We start from the raw sequence: 13,265 nt of genomic DNA on the forward strand, positions 1-13,265 counted from the left end.
GCTACGGAAGCCCTCAACAAGCTTATTGTTGACCCTTACATTAAAGAACAAGGCGAGTTTGGCCACTCAAGTGATGGTCGGCGGGCGCAACGCGTCACATAAATATTGTCTGAATTGAATTTAATAATTTTTTGATTTCAATGGAAAGCAATAAATAGTTACTAAGTTAATAGCTTGTGCAGTATCAAAATTGAATGATCGATACATTGTTTGGTCGCATCTAAATCTAAATTGAATGTTAGATTTGCATAAAAAAATCTTAAACCCTTAAATCATCCTATAACAGGATGCCTGCCTTTGTGAAGGAATTTCTAGCTGCCAATTTTTTTTTTTAGGATTGCATCAAGATTTCAGGAAGCTAGATTTTTCCTAGTATCTTGGACCCGTATATAGATTCTGATTTCTAAGTACTTGTTTCTGGGTGCATGAAGTGAGATTAATTTTCATGGTGGCTCCATGTAGCTATGGTTAAAAATGAATTTACTCTATTTTGCGTTTGCCTTATCTTAAGTTTAATTAGTTCATATTTAGCTCAGTAAACTCATGTTGGCTTCTTTAATTATCCCAACAGGGTCAGGGAGCTTGTAATCATTTCCAGTGGTATGATAATGCCATAAAAATTAAGGATTCTGATTGTTTGCTGGAAAAGCTTAATATACCCACCCAGGATAACAAGGATGCTTGCAAAGCCATCAGCAATGTAAAAGCTGAGGATAAGGTTGTTCAATTTTCACCGTTAATACAAGATCAAATGTTCGGGCAAGAACCACAGGCATCAAAAATAGAAAGAGAGCTGAAGGATACCCACAATTATATTGTATGGCTTTGAAGTTTATTTCCTTCGTAATTTTCATAATCTTGAGCATCTGTTTTTTCTGACATATAGATTCCCAATATTTATTCTCCTAGCATATGATATCTCCTTAGTTTAACACTAGTTACATACCCCTTACAATGCAAGGGATGATGAAAAAATATGTACTACTGTGGCAAACTATTATAATAACCTTTATTGAAATAAACATTGAATTTAACACTTGAAGTTGCAGATAACGAAGGGTGAAAAAAATTAGACTAAATGTAGCTTTCAGCTTCTATATTTGCTCTTGTGCAACAAATCTTATTCAAAACCGAGAATAATGAATAATTTGGATTATATATATACATACATTACTATCGATATCACAAAAAATCTCTCTGAACGCAGCAACCTCTCAATGAAGTCCATTGTCACCTCCTCCTACACTCTCTGACAGCATTAGAGGCTGTAGTAACCCTCCTGGTGTCATGGCGAAGTATTTATGCTGCGAGCACACATCACATCTTGCCGCCCGGTCCTCTACATTATGGCGCATCCCCACGTAGTATAATTTTGCGGACAATTGATTGTAGGTTCTCTGAACCTCAGAGTGTCTTGCAACAACTTGGGAATGTACCCCGATGTCCTCGGTAAGACAAATCGCCTCTGATGTAGCAATTGTGGCTTCCTTAGCGTGTAACCGGGATGACTGTCTGGATCCTGCAACAACTTTACTCTTTTCCTCAGACTCTTATCCTGTTCATTTCCTATGTTAGGGCTTCCTAGTCTAGGACCATGTGTATTTATAGAGCTGTCAACTGTGGCTTTTTTGTCCTCGATAGTACATCTACGGCCTTGTTCTCCAGTCCTAGGCGATATTGGATCTCATAGCTTGGATAACCATCTCTGATGCTCCATTGTCACCATTCTCTACTCTAGCAGAAACTTCAGACTCCTTTGGTATGTCCTGACGATAAAGTGTCGCCCCAACAAATAAGTCGCCACTTTTGGATGGTTAAGACATTTGCCATCAACTCCCGCTTATGTACAAACTTGAGCCTCACCCTAATCGTGAGCACCTGTATAAAATAAGCAATGGGCCGATGATTCTGCATGAGTACTTCCCCTAGTTCGTATCCTGATGCATCCATCTCCATCAAAAATGGTCTGCCAATGTCAGGAAGTGCTAATATTGGCACGCCGGTCATTGCTTTCTTCAGCTGCTCGAAGTCCTATGTTACCCCCATTTGAAACTGTCCTTCTTCAGCTACTTCATCAGTGATCATGCTATCGTGTCATACCCTCGTACAAACTTTCAATAGTACCCGGTGAGACCTAATAACTCTCTCAACTCCTTCAGGTTCTTAGGTAAAAACCAATTCAATATAGCCTCAATCTTGGACTGGTTTGTTGCTATCATGGTTTAAAATTGCAGAAATAAGCCTCGAGGCGTTTTTCGTCCGTGAGGCGAGGCGTAAGCCTCGAGGCGGTGTGAGTCTATGATACAATAAAAACATCTAAAAGAGAAGTGAACTTAGTGGAAAACAAAAATATAGATGCAATATATGCTTCTAATAACATAATTCAAAGTACAAAACTATAAATTAAAGTCTATCACTACATGGGTCTTCAATGGAGGCATCTTTATCTTCAATTATATCTATGAATGCCCCTGACCATGTCTCCTAATGCACAAATGCAAAATCAAACAAAAAATCTTAAAAATTTTTAAACCCTAGATTTTCTATAAGTTGAAAAATCATACATTTAATTTAAAAAAAAATCCTAAAATTGGTTGAAAAGTGTCGTAGAGGGCGGCCGGACACAAGAGGCTCACCGGCGTGAGGCGGCGCCGGCAGGAGAGGCGGCAGGAAGGTCGGCCGAGGGAAGCTAGGGCGGTCGTGCAGAGTCTACGAACTGCTTGCGGAGCTCTTCATTCGATTCGGGTAGGCCGGTAGAAGGAAGGAATAAATGGGGTTTTTTATTATGAACTTAAGTGAGTGGGACCAGTTTCATGAGGCGTATGCCTCACCAAGTCCCAAAATTGCTTAAGCAATGAGGCTCTTAGGGGTCAAATTGCGCAGAGGAGTGCCTCTTATTGCACAATTTTAAACTATGACTGCTACCCCTGCTTTGCGCACCACATGTCATAGGTACTCCACCTGTGATTGTGCAAAGAAACATTTCTTCAGGTTGGCATACAACTGGTGCTCCCTTAAAGTTCTCAGTACAATCCTCAGGTGACCCACATGCTCTATCTCCGCATCACTATAGATCAGGATGTCGTCAAAAAATATCAAGGCAAATTTTTTGAGGTATGGTTGAAAAGCCGGTTCATAAGGGACTAAAAAGTGGTTGGAGCGTTGGTAAGGCTGAAAGTCATTGCCAAAATCTTGTAGTGACCCTCATGAGTCCTGAAAGTTGTCTTGTGCACATCCCCGGACTTCATTCTGATTTGGTAGTATCTTGACTTCAGGTCAATCTTCTAGAAGATGACCGCCCCAAACAGCTCATCTAGCAACTCTTCAATCACGGGGATAGGAAACTTGTCCAACACAATTTCCTTGTTTATGACCCTATAATCCACTCAAAACCTCTAACTATCGTCTTTCTTTTTAACTAGTAAAACTGGGTTGGAAAAGGGGATCACACTGGGCCTGATAATCTTGCCAGTAAGGATGTGTCACATGTCCTCTAATCGGTGATTTCACTGCCAAATGGCATCACAGGTAAAAACTTATGATCGGGACCCTCTGACCGGATGGTTTTGTTGTCAAATGACACCATTAAATTACGATCATGGTCAGAGCCTGCATGTTCCCAACATCTTCAAATCATTGAGTAATGAATCAATAGGATATGATCGATATGACACAAAGCACTCCGTTAGCTAAGGTGACTCCAAATTTGTCCCTTTAGATAAATATTAACCCCAGGTCTATAAGGTACCTTTAGACGAAGTAACTCATGATTGTTGATAAGGATCCTTTTGTTAGGTTGGGGCGACTACATTCTCTGACTAAGTAGACTAGGGATCATGATGGCATACGATTTTCAGAAGCTCATAAAAGGCAACATAAGTGTGTGCTCTGAAATCGATGGGTAATATCTTTATGTTGCCTTTTATGGTAGATACCTATGCAGTTGCATAGTGAACCATGAAAAGGCTGATGTTTATAGGAGCATGACAGATATCTATGCAGTCGACATGGTCTCCATACAACTGTAGCCACAAATGAATTTACTCTATTTTTTACTCATCTTTCTTTTTGCTGGCTTCAAATAAGTTCAGTAAAATCATGCTCAGATATTTTATTAACCTGACAGGGTAAGGGAACCTGCAATCACTTCCAGTTGTTTGACAGCACAACAAAAGTCGGCAAAATCGAGCAATCTGATTATTTGCTTTACAAGCCTAATCCACCCATTGACGCCATGGAAGCAGAGGTTACACTTGCTCCAGTTTCTCCCTTACCACTAGATCAAAGAGATGCACTCTTCCAAATTTCTCCTGTTAAAAGGCTCAGTCTAGCCGATGACAGCCCAGATGCTGGCTGCTCGAAGCTCAAGAGATGCTTGAAATTTGGAGGTGAAGGGCATTGGTCGAATGAATTAAGTGCTTCTCTGAATTCTCCTTGTAATAAATGTGGCAGGTTTGGTTACTGGAAGTGCAATTGCCCAGCTTAATTCAGGAGGGTGAGATGCTTAATAGATGTGTGTGTAGTAGTGTACTTGTATGCTTCTGAGCTTTATAAATCTTAACACTAAAACAACGCTTCATGCTATATTTGCTAACTTTGAAACTTGGAGTGTATGAGCTCTTTTCCAAATGCTTTGCCACGCTTAATTTTGGCTTTTCTGTAAGCTTTTCTTCGTATTAATGATGGTAGAAATATGGAGCAACAGCTAAATGCTGGAAAAGCAGTATATAGAGGGGAAGATATCTGTTTTTTTTTTTTTTCTTCTTCTTTCTATTAGCGATTATTTTCTTAATAATGCTGGTAATCATCCTTCTTTTTTGTAATATTTGTGGGATTGGCTATATTAAGCTTCTGTTAAGTCGAGATATCCTTCTAAGTTGTGGCAACTTTCCTTTCCATAATTTTTTATCTTTGGGATTGATGTAGTGTTTAAGCCACACAATCTTCATGCAAAATTGAAGTTTTAAGAATATATTTGAGACGGATGTAGTGTTTTATAAAGTTGGTTAAAAAATTGCTTTGAAAATTTAATTTAATTATTCTCATTATAAAAAAGAATTTTTCATAATTTTTTTTTAAATAATGAGAAAGTAATAAAATATTAATAGATAAATAAAATTATAATTGTTATGTAAAAAGTAATGCATATAGAAAGCAATACAAAGCAACTTTTTTAATTTTTTTTTATACCAAGCAAATTTTTTTGTGGAGAAAATTCATATACAATATAATTATAAGTTCTTACCGAATCAATAGTCCTTTGAAATACAACATTTAAAGGAAAATCTATGAGCCTTTGATTCGATCTATTGCAAAACAAAATCACTAAAAAGAAAAGCAAAAAAATAAAAGACAATAAAAAAGTCAAGGAAGGCCACAACCAAATCTAGTATGTGATTGACAGAAGTAGCCACCCATGCAAGTCTCCCAAAGCAATCAACAACACTCCCACGAGCAATCAGCACCAAAAATAAGCTTGCAAGAGGACACAATAAACCTCTGTAGAATAAGAGCAATTAATCAAAAATGCCAAGAAGACCAAAAGGACCAACAACTCTAGGACAAATAGAGGAAGAAGAAGACAGTAGATAAGGGGTTTAAATAGGCAACCATACCAAACACCCACGGACAGAGATCACAAAAGCCACCTTCCAGCCATCATCCCACAAATGGTTCAAAGAGAACCCAACAAGGCAACCACACATAAGGACATGTTCATAACCAACAAACACAACCAAGAAGACAGAGCAGACGAAAACGGACCAACAACAAAGGAAAAGAGCCAAACTATTTCCTTTTTGGCTTCCTTTTACGAAGTTTGCCACCACCCAAAGCAAAAGCGTTTTCAACTATGTGGTTGATATTCAAACTATACATTGCTTGATCATCATCGTTAGGCCCATCCAAGTTGGTTCCTTCATCCCGCAGGGTGAGGAAAGAGAGTCATCAAGCCAATCATTTTGATCCAAACAATTATTCTCCATATTACCTGCTAATTGAGCATTAAAATCATTAGCGCTGACTAGATAATGACGGTATTAACCATAGCCGTCGGATCGTCAATGGGACGGATGCTGTCAAAGCAAATCCAAAACCACGGGATTTAATTCGAACGGTTGATTAAGAACAATGAATCAGATTTTTTCTTCAACCTCCTGCTGGATTCCATAGCCGTGAAGCTTCTCCAGCATGATCCAAGCAATCCCGCAGATGAACTTCCACAAAATTTTATGGAGAGGATCAGGACAGTAGGGACTTTCAATCCAATGGTAGGATTGCGTTGGATTGAATGTTCCTTTCACACTTGACTAGACTACCTATCTAGGGAGCTTGGGAGAAGATGCATAATGTTGAGAATGCCCTAACAAATGGGTTTTTCTTGTGGGAAGCTTGAGAGGATAAAGGTGAACAATTCTCTTTTAGATGTCAAAGCTAGAGGACCACTGGAGGTATGAGTTCGAGCGAGAGGCAAAGAGCTTTGGCTGGAGTTTGCTCGGGATGATGGTTGAGAACGGCTAAGAAGATGGGGAATGCTATGGGATTACTCAGGGAGCTATGGGAAGGCTTTTCGAAACGTTAGAATGGAATCATGTGCTCTAGTTGAGGGAGCCCTACTCAAGTGATCTCCGTAAGCGTGGATGGTTGAGATTGATCAGGGCGACCGTTGGATGTTCTCTAAGTGGAGGGGGACATCATCCTAGAGCCTCATGAGCTTAAGCCCAACGAATTCAGGCTTTGTAAGTCTTTGGGGAGAGTTCGAGGATGGGGGGGACCACCGAAAGCTTCTCCCATTTACTTCGGCCACTGCGACCACTAGCTTGGTCATGGTGATCCAAAAAGGTTCCTGGGGTCTGGCGAGCTCGAGGGTGAGCTCAATTGGGCATGTGAGAGCCCAATTGCATGGATGGGCTCGGGTTGACCCAAACCTGCATGGTTTGGGTTGATTTGAGCTCAACCTAGGTCAAACCAGGTCATGGGGTTAAGGTAGGAGATGGGTTGAGTTAAGGACTATCCAATGCAAATGGAAATTCAGCTTGATAGGGTCTATGGTGGGAAATGGCTCGGGTCAAGCTGGTTTTAACCACTTTGGGCTAGCCTAGAGGTTGAACCAAGTCAGCCCAAGGGTGGGGCTGACTAGGGTGGGTGCCTTGGGTCTAGGGCCACCCAATGGAAGGGTTGGTTGAGTTTAATTGAGCTTAGGTTGAGAAATGGCTCAACCTAAGATGGTTTTGACTGAATCAAAATCGCCCTCATTTGGGGAATGGTTTCTCTTTCCATCTTTGGCTAGTCACTTATGTGCTATAGTAGCAGCAAAAATAATGATGATATTGAGCTCTGTATGGTGAATATCAGGATGCGACATTTGCCCAAGGGTTGGGTCAACTATAAAAGGTGTATTGGGTCAAAGGGAACCCAATGCCACTATTAGTTTGATCCAATTAAGCTAGGGTTGGAACTTGGCTCAAGGGGAACCCCCCTTTGGACACTTGGGTCAAGCCAAATGGCTGACACAAGTGGAACCAAGGATTAGGTATTCAAGAGGGGTCTCTTGAAGACCCAATGGGTCACTCTATGGGTTTAAATGGGTTTGAAAAGATCTTGGTCAAAGGATTTGAGAAAGTGGGAATGTATGGAAGGTTTGGTCAACCTTGGTTGACTTGGACAATCAAGTTGACCTAGGGTCAAGGGTTGGGTCCATTGAGTTCAATTTGATCATGCGAACTCAATGGAAGAGGCCTCAAGCCAAGAGAAGGTCATTTGGTTGGAAATGGGTGTTTAAACCCTTAAGGCCCACTTTGGTCAACTAGTCAACCATGGTTGACTTGGTCAACTAGGTCAAACCAAAGTGTGGGTTTGTGTCCAATGTGTTTCTAATGATATTTAGGATCCATTGGAATAGGTTTTGAAAATTGGTATGGGAAGGTGATATTGAATTTAAGGGGAAAAACCAAAACCCCTTTAAAGAGCATTTTGATTATTTTGACCCCTGCTCAACACTGGGTCAAACTAAGTCTAGCAAAGTGTAGGTTTTTTTTCAGAAAGTCATAACAAAGGTCATGGATGTGGTTGGAAGGTTTGGAAGGAATCCCAAGATTAAATTCCACTAAATGACAAGTCTAGTGGCATAGACTATAACTATTTAAAAGTTTTATAGCTTTTGAAAATCAATCCAACTTATTGGGTTAGAGACCTCACAATGTGTTCAACTTTAGTGGGTTGATCTTAGAGACATATATAAGCAAGATGCAATTCATATACCCCAGATCAGAGGTTATTTGACTTGGTTTCCAGGTGACAGAAAATTCACCTAGAAAGGGTTTCAGGACAAGGCCCTTAACCCTAGGATTTGGCTTAAAATGTTGGATTTGGATTGGATTTTGGAGTTGACTAGTTGAGTTTGGATTATATATATCAATGACAACCAAATGAATGATAGAGATTGATTGAATATGATTTCAAAGTTGATTAAAAGTTAGTTGAAAGTTAGTATGGAAATTGGATTGAGGGGTGGAATTGGATTTGATTAGACTTGGATTTGTTTTTTGACTAGGACCTATATGGCTGAAAAGTAGACAACTTCCAGTCATTAGGTCACTAGCAAGAAATTTAAAGTGGGTCCTAGTGACCTAATACAAAGATGAGGTCAACACACATGATATATTGAGCATGTGATTATGATACTAATATGATATTGACACTAATATAGACTAAGAGATAGTATGTGTACATCATTATAAGATTTTATTATTTTGATCTTAGTTTGATAGTTCTTTAGCCAATGCTTATTTTACCTATTTATACGATTACTTTACTTATTGATAGTACTGATACGACGACTGCTTTATTGATATGATACCAATAATAGTTTATTGATTTCCACACTATACTATTTTACTGGCTTTCACACCATATTATTTTACTTTTTATATATTTTATTGATACTACATGTGAGTGTTAGTGTTTAAGCACTGATTCCTAATCATGCGACTGTTACTATTATGAATTGACTGATTACATGTATATTACTTCTTTACCGTGATTTGAATTCAGTGATGAGATTTTAGTTGTATACTGAGTTATTTAGCTCATTATATGTGATTTAAATGATTTTCGATTAGTGTAGAGGATCAAGTGTGTAAGATTGATCAAATAAGGATTCTCCAATTTTTGTGTTAATTTATTTCTTTCTATAATTTAGTTATTCTTTTGTACTTATTACTAATGATGATTGTTTGTAATTATATGATTCATGAATATTATATATAAGTTTCATGTTAATAAATATAGGCGCATATGAATATTTTGATCAATTGAATTTATTTTTGCTTATATATGATTTTATTACTGATAAATAAAAATATATTTCTCTGGTTGTTGTTTAATAAAAGATAAAAGAATGAATTCTTTCAAATTAGATTCTAGGGCATGACATAGCCTATAATTGATGATTGAATTATGCTAACAGATGAAGGGTGGAGATTCTTAAATGATTATTAAAAATCACCTTTGAATTGACTTATAATAATGAATAATGATGGTAAGATAAATACCGATAACCAATTGGTCAACTGTTGAGGTTAAATTAAAAATTGATGACCAACTGGGCGATAATTGGGGTGGAAGGATGAACATACTATATTAAAATTGGATGTTCTATCTTGCTCTTTATAATTGTATTCATGATTGCATTTACATGATAATGTATTAAACTGATAGATAGATAGACTGATATAGTATAATGATAGACTATTATATATGACATAATGATTGATATAAGCATATAGTAGAACCATCAATATGAAACAAATAATTAATTGATGTTATTTCACTATAACCTATGTTATAGATTTAAAGACTTTTTACTAGTCATATTAATGTATACTGCTTGTTGATTGATATTGACTAGAATTGGAGCATATTGATTCTTCTACCTTGCATTGAAGGCATCTGTGAGTTTTGGTTACTTGTTAGGCTTTGTAAGCTTATTATGTGATTTTGCATTATTTTAGGTAAAGATAAAGAACTCACAATTTGAGGTTTACCAATGATGATGTTTAGATTTATTTTAAGTGCATTGGTTAGATGTATTCTTTTTGCAACTTATAGTGACTATTGTACATATTATTTTAGACTATAGTTGTAGAATATACATATTGATTATAGAAATGTGATGATGTTTTTCCCGCTATTTATTTATTTATTTTTAATCTAATTAATCAGTTCTGAATGTCAAATTAATGTGATTGTAAATGAATAATTATTGATTGTTAATTGAAAAAAAAAAAAGTAGAAAAGATAATAAAGAGAAAATAAAAAAATTTCTTTCACTTTAGATCTTGGGGTGTTACAATCTAAATATGTGGGGTTGGCTACATGAATTCTTTGTCTTCATTGTGTCATATTAAGAGTCAACACATTTAAATCTAATAAAAATATTATTTCTAATACTTTCTAACCAAGTCTTTTTAGGTCTACCTATATTTTCTTAATAAAGAAAGAATATTACTAAGCGAGTCATTGGAAGGCCAACTTACTCCAACCTTTTCACATATATACTCCTTTCACATTCTTTCTCTAAGGGGCTATTTGGTTGGAAGTAAAGTGGGTGAAAAGTTTTCCAAATGTAGGGATTTTGAATATATTGGTGTTTGGTTGGATGAAAAAGGAATGCAAAGTAAATGCAATGTAAATCATTTTAGTTCATTTTTGGGGTAATCTAAACTCGCCCAATTTTAAGCGAGAACTATTTACACCGAAACTCGCTTGACTTCCACCACCATCACTTGTCAGTCACCACCCGTCGCCACCGCCGTTGCCACCACTAGTCGCGACCACCACCACACAATGTCGGTTGCCTAAACTGGCAGCCGACCACTACTGCTGCTGTCGCCGACCACCACCACCATTGGTCGTCACCACCCGTCGTCGCCTCCACCCGCCACCTGTAGCCGCTAGCCACCACCGCCGTCGGCCACTGCCACCCCCGACCACCACTAGCGCAGCTGTCGGCCACCACAATCTTTAGACTTTACACAGCATTCATTTTACTTTAAAAAAAAAAAACAATCACTTGTATTTACTTTGCGCTTATCCAAATAGTTCTAAAGTATTCATTTATATTACACTGCATTTCCTTTTTAGCCAACCAAACAACCCTAAATGTTAAACCACTCATTCATTTAAGAGCATCATCATCTTTGCAATACTTAATTTTATGCTTCTCTTTTAATGGCCAAAGGTAATCTATTTTAAATTTTTAAAAAATTTAACTTAGGTAGTTCTTATAGTTTGATGAATGCTCCATATCTTACTTACAACAGTGAATATTGAGTATATGTAATACAACCCTTTATATAACATGATTTCACAGAAAAATCTCCATTTGATTACTCATGATCATACATAATTTCCTAGGGACCAATGTGTTATATATATATATATATATATATATAAGTTTTGAAAATGTTCAAAATAGATAAAACAAAATATTCTGCTTCTAACAACAGGGGAATTTTATCAATCAGTTTTTAAACCAAAATTGCAGCGAATCTCAATCAAATCAAACATGTAATAACGAGAAAGAAATCCCCAAATTAAGTTTGCTTGGAATTATAAGCACTCTTTGAATGAAGGATAATTCAAAAGAAATTTCGTGTAAAGAACAACAACAGCAAAATGCATGATTTCCCTGTTGCTTTAATGGTGAGCATCTTCTTCCTCGCAAAACTTGGTGTATTCTCCAGAATCCATCAAACCTTCCAGCTCGGAAAGGCTGCTCGGTCGAATCTTAATCATCCATCCATCTCCATACGGACTCGAATTGATCTACAAGACCAGTAAAACAATCTCCTTTTTTCATCAGAAGATAATCAACTCCATCGCTTAAGTTAATGTGGTTGAATAATTTACCAGGCCAGGAGCTTCCGTGAGCTTACTGTTGACCTCCACCACTTGGCCTGAAATGGGAGAGTTCACATCGCTGGTGGCTTTGACGCTCTCCACTGCGCCAAAGCTTCCGCCTTTCGCTACCGTGCTGCCGGATTCCGGCAGCTCGACGAACACAACTTCTCCTAAATGGCCCTGCAAGCCATTGAAGTGCAGAACCTTTCTACCTTGATTAGCTTAACAAGCTGTAGCAATGGAACTTATTTATCTGTTTATATGAAAGAGCAGTATACACCTGAGCATGGTCAGTGATGCCAATAGTGGCAACTGAGCCTTCATGTTTGATCCATTCATGAGAAGAGCTGTACTTCAAACCATCCAAAACTGCCGAATTGAAGAATTTGTGTTAATTTCAAGCTTAATTAACTAAAGTTTAGTTCTTGAGAAGTTCATATTACCAGTAGAGAAACATCTGGAGACGGAGAAGGTGAGAGAAGGGGTGGCTCTGGTTCTATTGGCGCAGGAGATCTTAAGCGCCTTGGCTGTTGAAGAAGCCCACAGCTTCATGGCCATTTATTTTTGCTTTATTTGCTTTGAATTACTTGAAATGGAGTGGAGAGGATGGTGAAGAGTGGTTCTTTGTAATTGGTGTTATCTTTGCGGATGAGCGTTTGGTGGATATCGATGGTCTCATCTTCTATAATATTAATAAACCAAGCGGTCGGGACTCGGGTGCCTTGGGTCATTTTCCTCGGTTTTTTAGCTAGTTATTTTTCTATGAGAAATGCTTATTTATTTATTTATTTATTTTAGGTTTTTGTTGAAAAGTTTTATAGAATATGATGGAAAGTATTATCACACAATTAAATAAAAAATAAAAAATAATAGTGAATGAAAAGTTTAAAATCAGGAAAAAATCGGAGAACCACACGACAATCAGAAATCAACTATGAAATTATACGGAACTCTCTTCTCACAATCTCTCTTCGTCTCTATTTTTTTTCGCACAATAATGTTTCTCATAATTTTGATCTGGATAAGTCATTCAGCTCACTTTTTATATAAATTGATCGTAATATGTATGAAAGCCTTCTTTTCAAAACTATAATGAAATGATTCTTTTTTTTATCAAATATAATGATAGAAAAAAAAATTGTACGATGATATTCAACATTTTTTTATCAATTTTATTTTAGCTTCACATTCAACAACCTCTTATTATTTATGTTTTGTTTTTTTTTTAATTTTACTATTTCATAATAAATGAAAAGAAAAAATAGGCAACAATAATCTTTGTAGTTCTTGGGAGTAATTCAAATTTGGATGCAAGGAATTACTCTAAAATTTGATTAATATGAATCTTAAAGTCTTTAGATTAC

At 37.2% G+C, this 13,265-nt stretch overlaps 2 protein-coding genes across 3 annotated transcripts in view; one reads left to right on the plus strand and one right to left on the minus strand.

The window, feature by feature from the left end:
- Positions 1 to 4,663, plus strand: part of LOC110092989 (transposon Tf2-1 polyprotein) — an 8,571-nt gene extending 3,908 nt beyond the window's left edge. The window contains exons 4-5 of the mRNA XM_028693945.1: positions 572 to 817; positions 4,127 to 4,663. Of these exons, the coding sequence (XP_028549778.1) occupies positions 572 to 817; positions 4,127 to 4,486 (606 nt within the window). The 3' untranslated portion in view covers positions 4,487 to 4,663. The remainder of the gene's footprint in view (positions 1 to 571; positions 818 to 4,126) is intronic.
- Positions 4,664 to 11,495: 6,832 nt separating this feature from the next.
- Positions 11,496 to 12,582, minus strand: LOC110092990 (glycine cleavage system H protein, mitochondrial-like). Of its 2 annotated transcripts, none has more exons than XM_020817719.2 (4): positions 12,345 to 12,582; positions 12,182 to 12,270; positions 11,911 to 12,105; positions 11,496 to 11,826 (listed from the first exon to the last, which is right to left on the minus strand). In XM_020817719.2, exons 1-4 carry the CDS (start codon positions 12,457 to 12,459, stop codon positions 11,698 to 11,700), a joined length of 528 nt encoding a protein of 175 aa, XP_020673378.1. In that variant the 5' UTR covers positions 12,460 to 12,582; the 3' UTR covers positions 11,496 to 11,697. The 2 variants fall into 2 exon arrangements, with proteins under 2 accessions (XP_020673378.1, XP_020673379.1); XM_020817720.2 differs by having other exon boundaries at positions 11,911 to 12,081; positions 12,345 to 12,581.
- Positions 12,583 to 13,265: the final 683 nt, after the last annotated feature.

Source organism: Dendrobium catenatum, unplaced genomic scaffold (assembly GCF_001605985.2).
Source record: "Dendrobium catenatum unplaced genomic scaffold, ASM160598v2 fragScaff_scaffold_390, whole genome shotgun sequence".
In the NCBI taxonomy this organism is placed as follows: domain Eukaryota; kingdom Viridiplantae; phylum Streptophyta; class Magnoliopsida; order Asparagales; family Orchidaceae; genus Dendrobium; species Dendrobium catenatum.

What these genes read in the sequence shown, in the direction of transcription:
- LOC110092990 (XM_020817719.2), bottom strand. Translation starts at nt 12,459, where the DNA reads ATGGCCATGAAGCTGTGGGCTTCTTCAACAGCCAAGGCGCTTAAGATC. An exon ending in GCATCACTGACCATGCTCAG is followed by an intron (nt 12,106 to 12,181) that starts GTGTATACTGCT and finishes CAAGGTAGAAAG; the next exon opens with GTTCTGCACTTCAATGGCTT. An exon ending in TCACGGAAGCTCCTGGCCTG is followed by an intron (nt 11,827 to 11,910) that starts GTAAATTATTCA and finishes CTGGTCTTGTAG; the next exon opens with ATCAATTCGAGTCCGTATGG.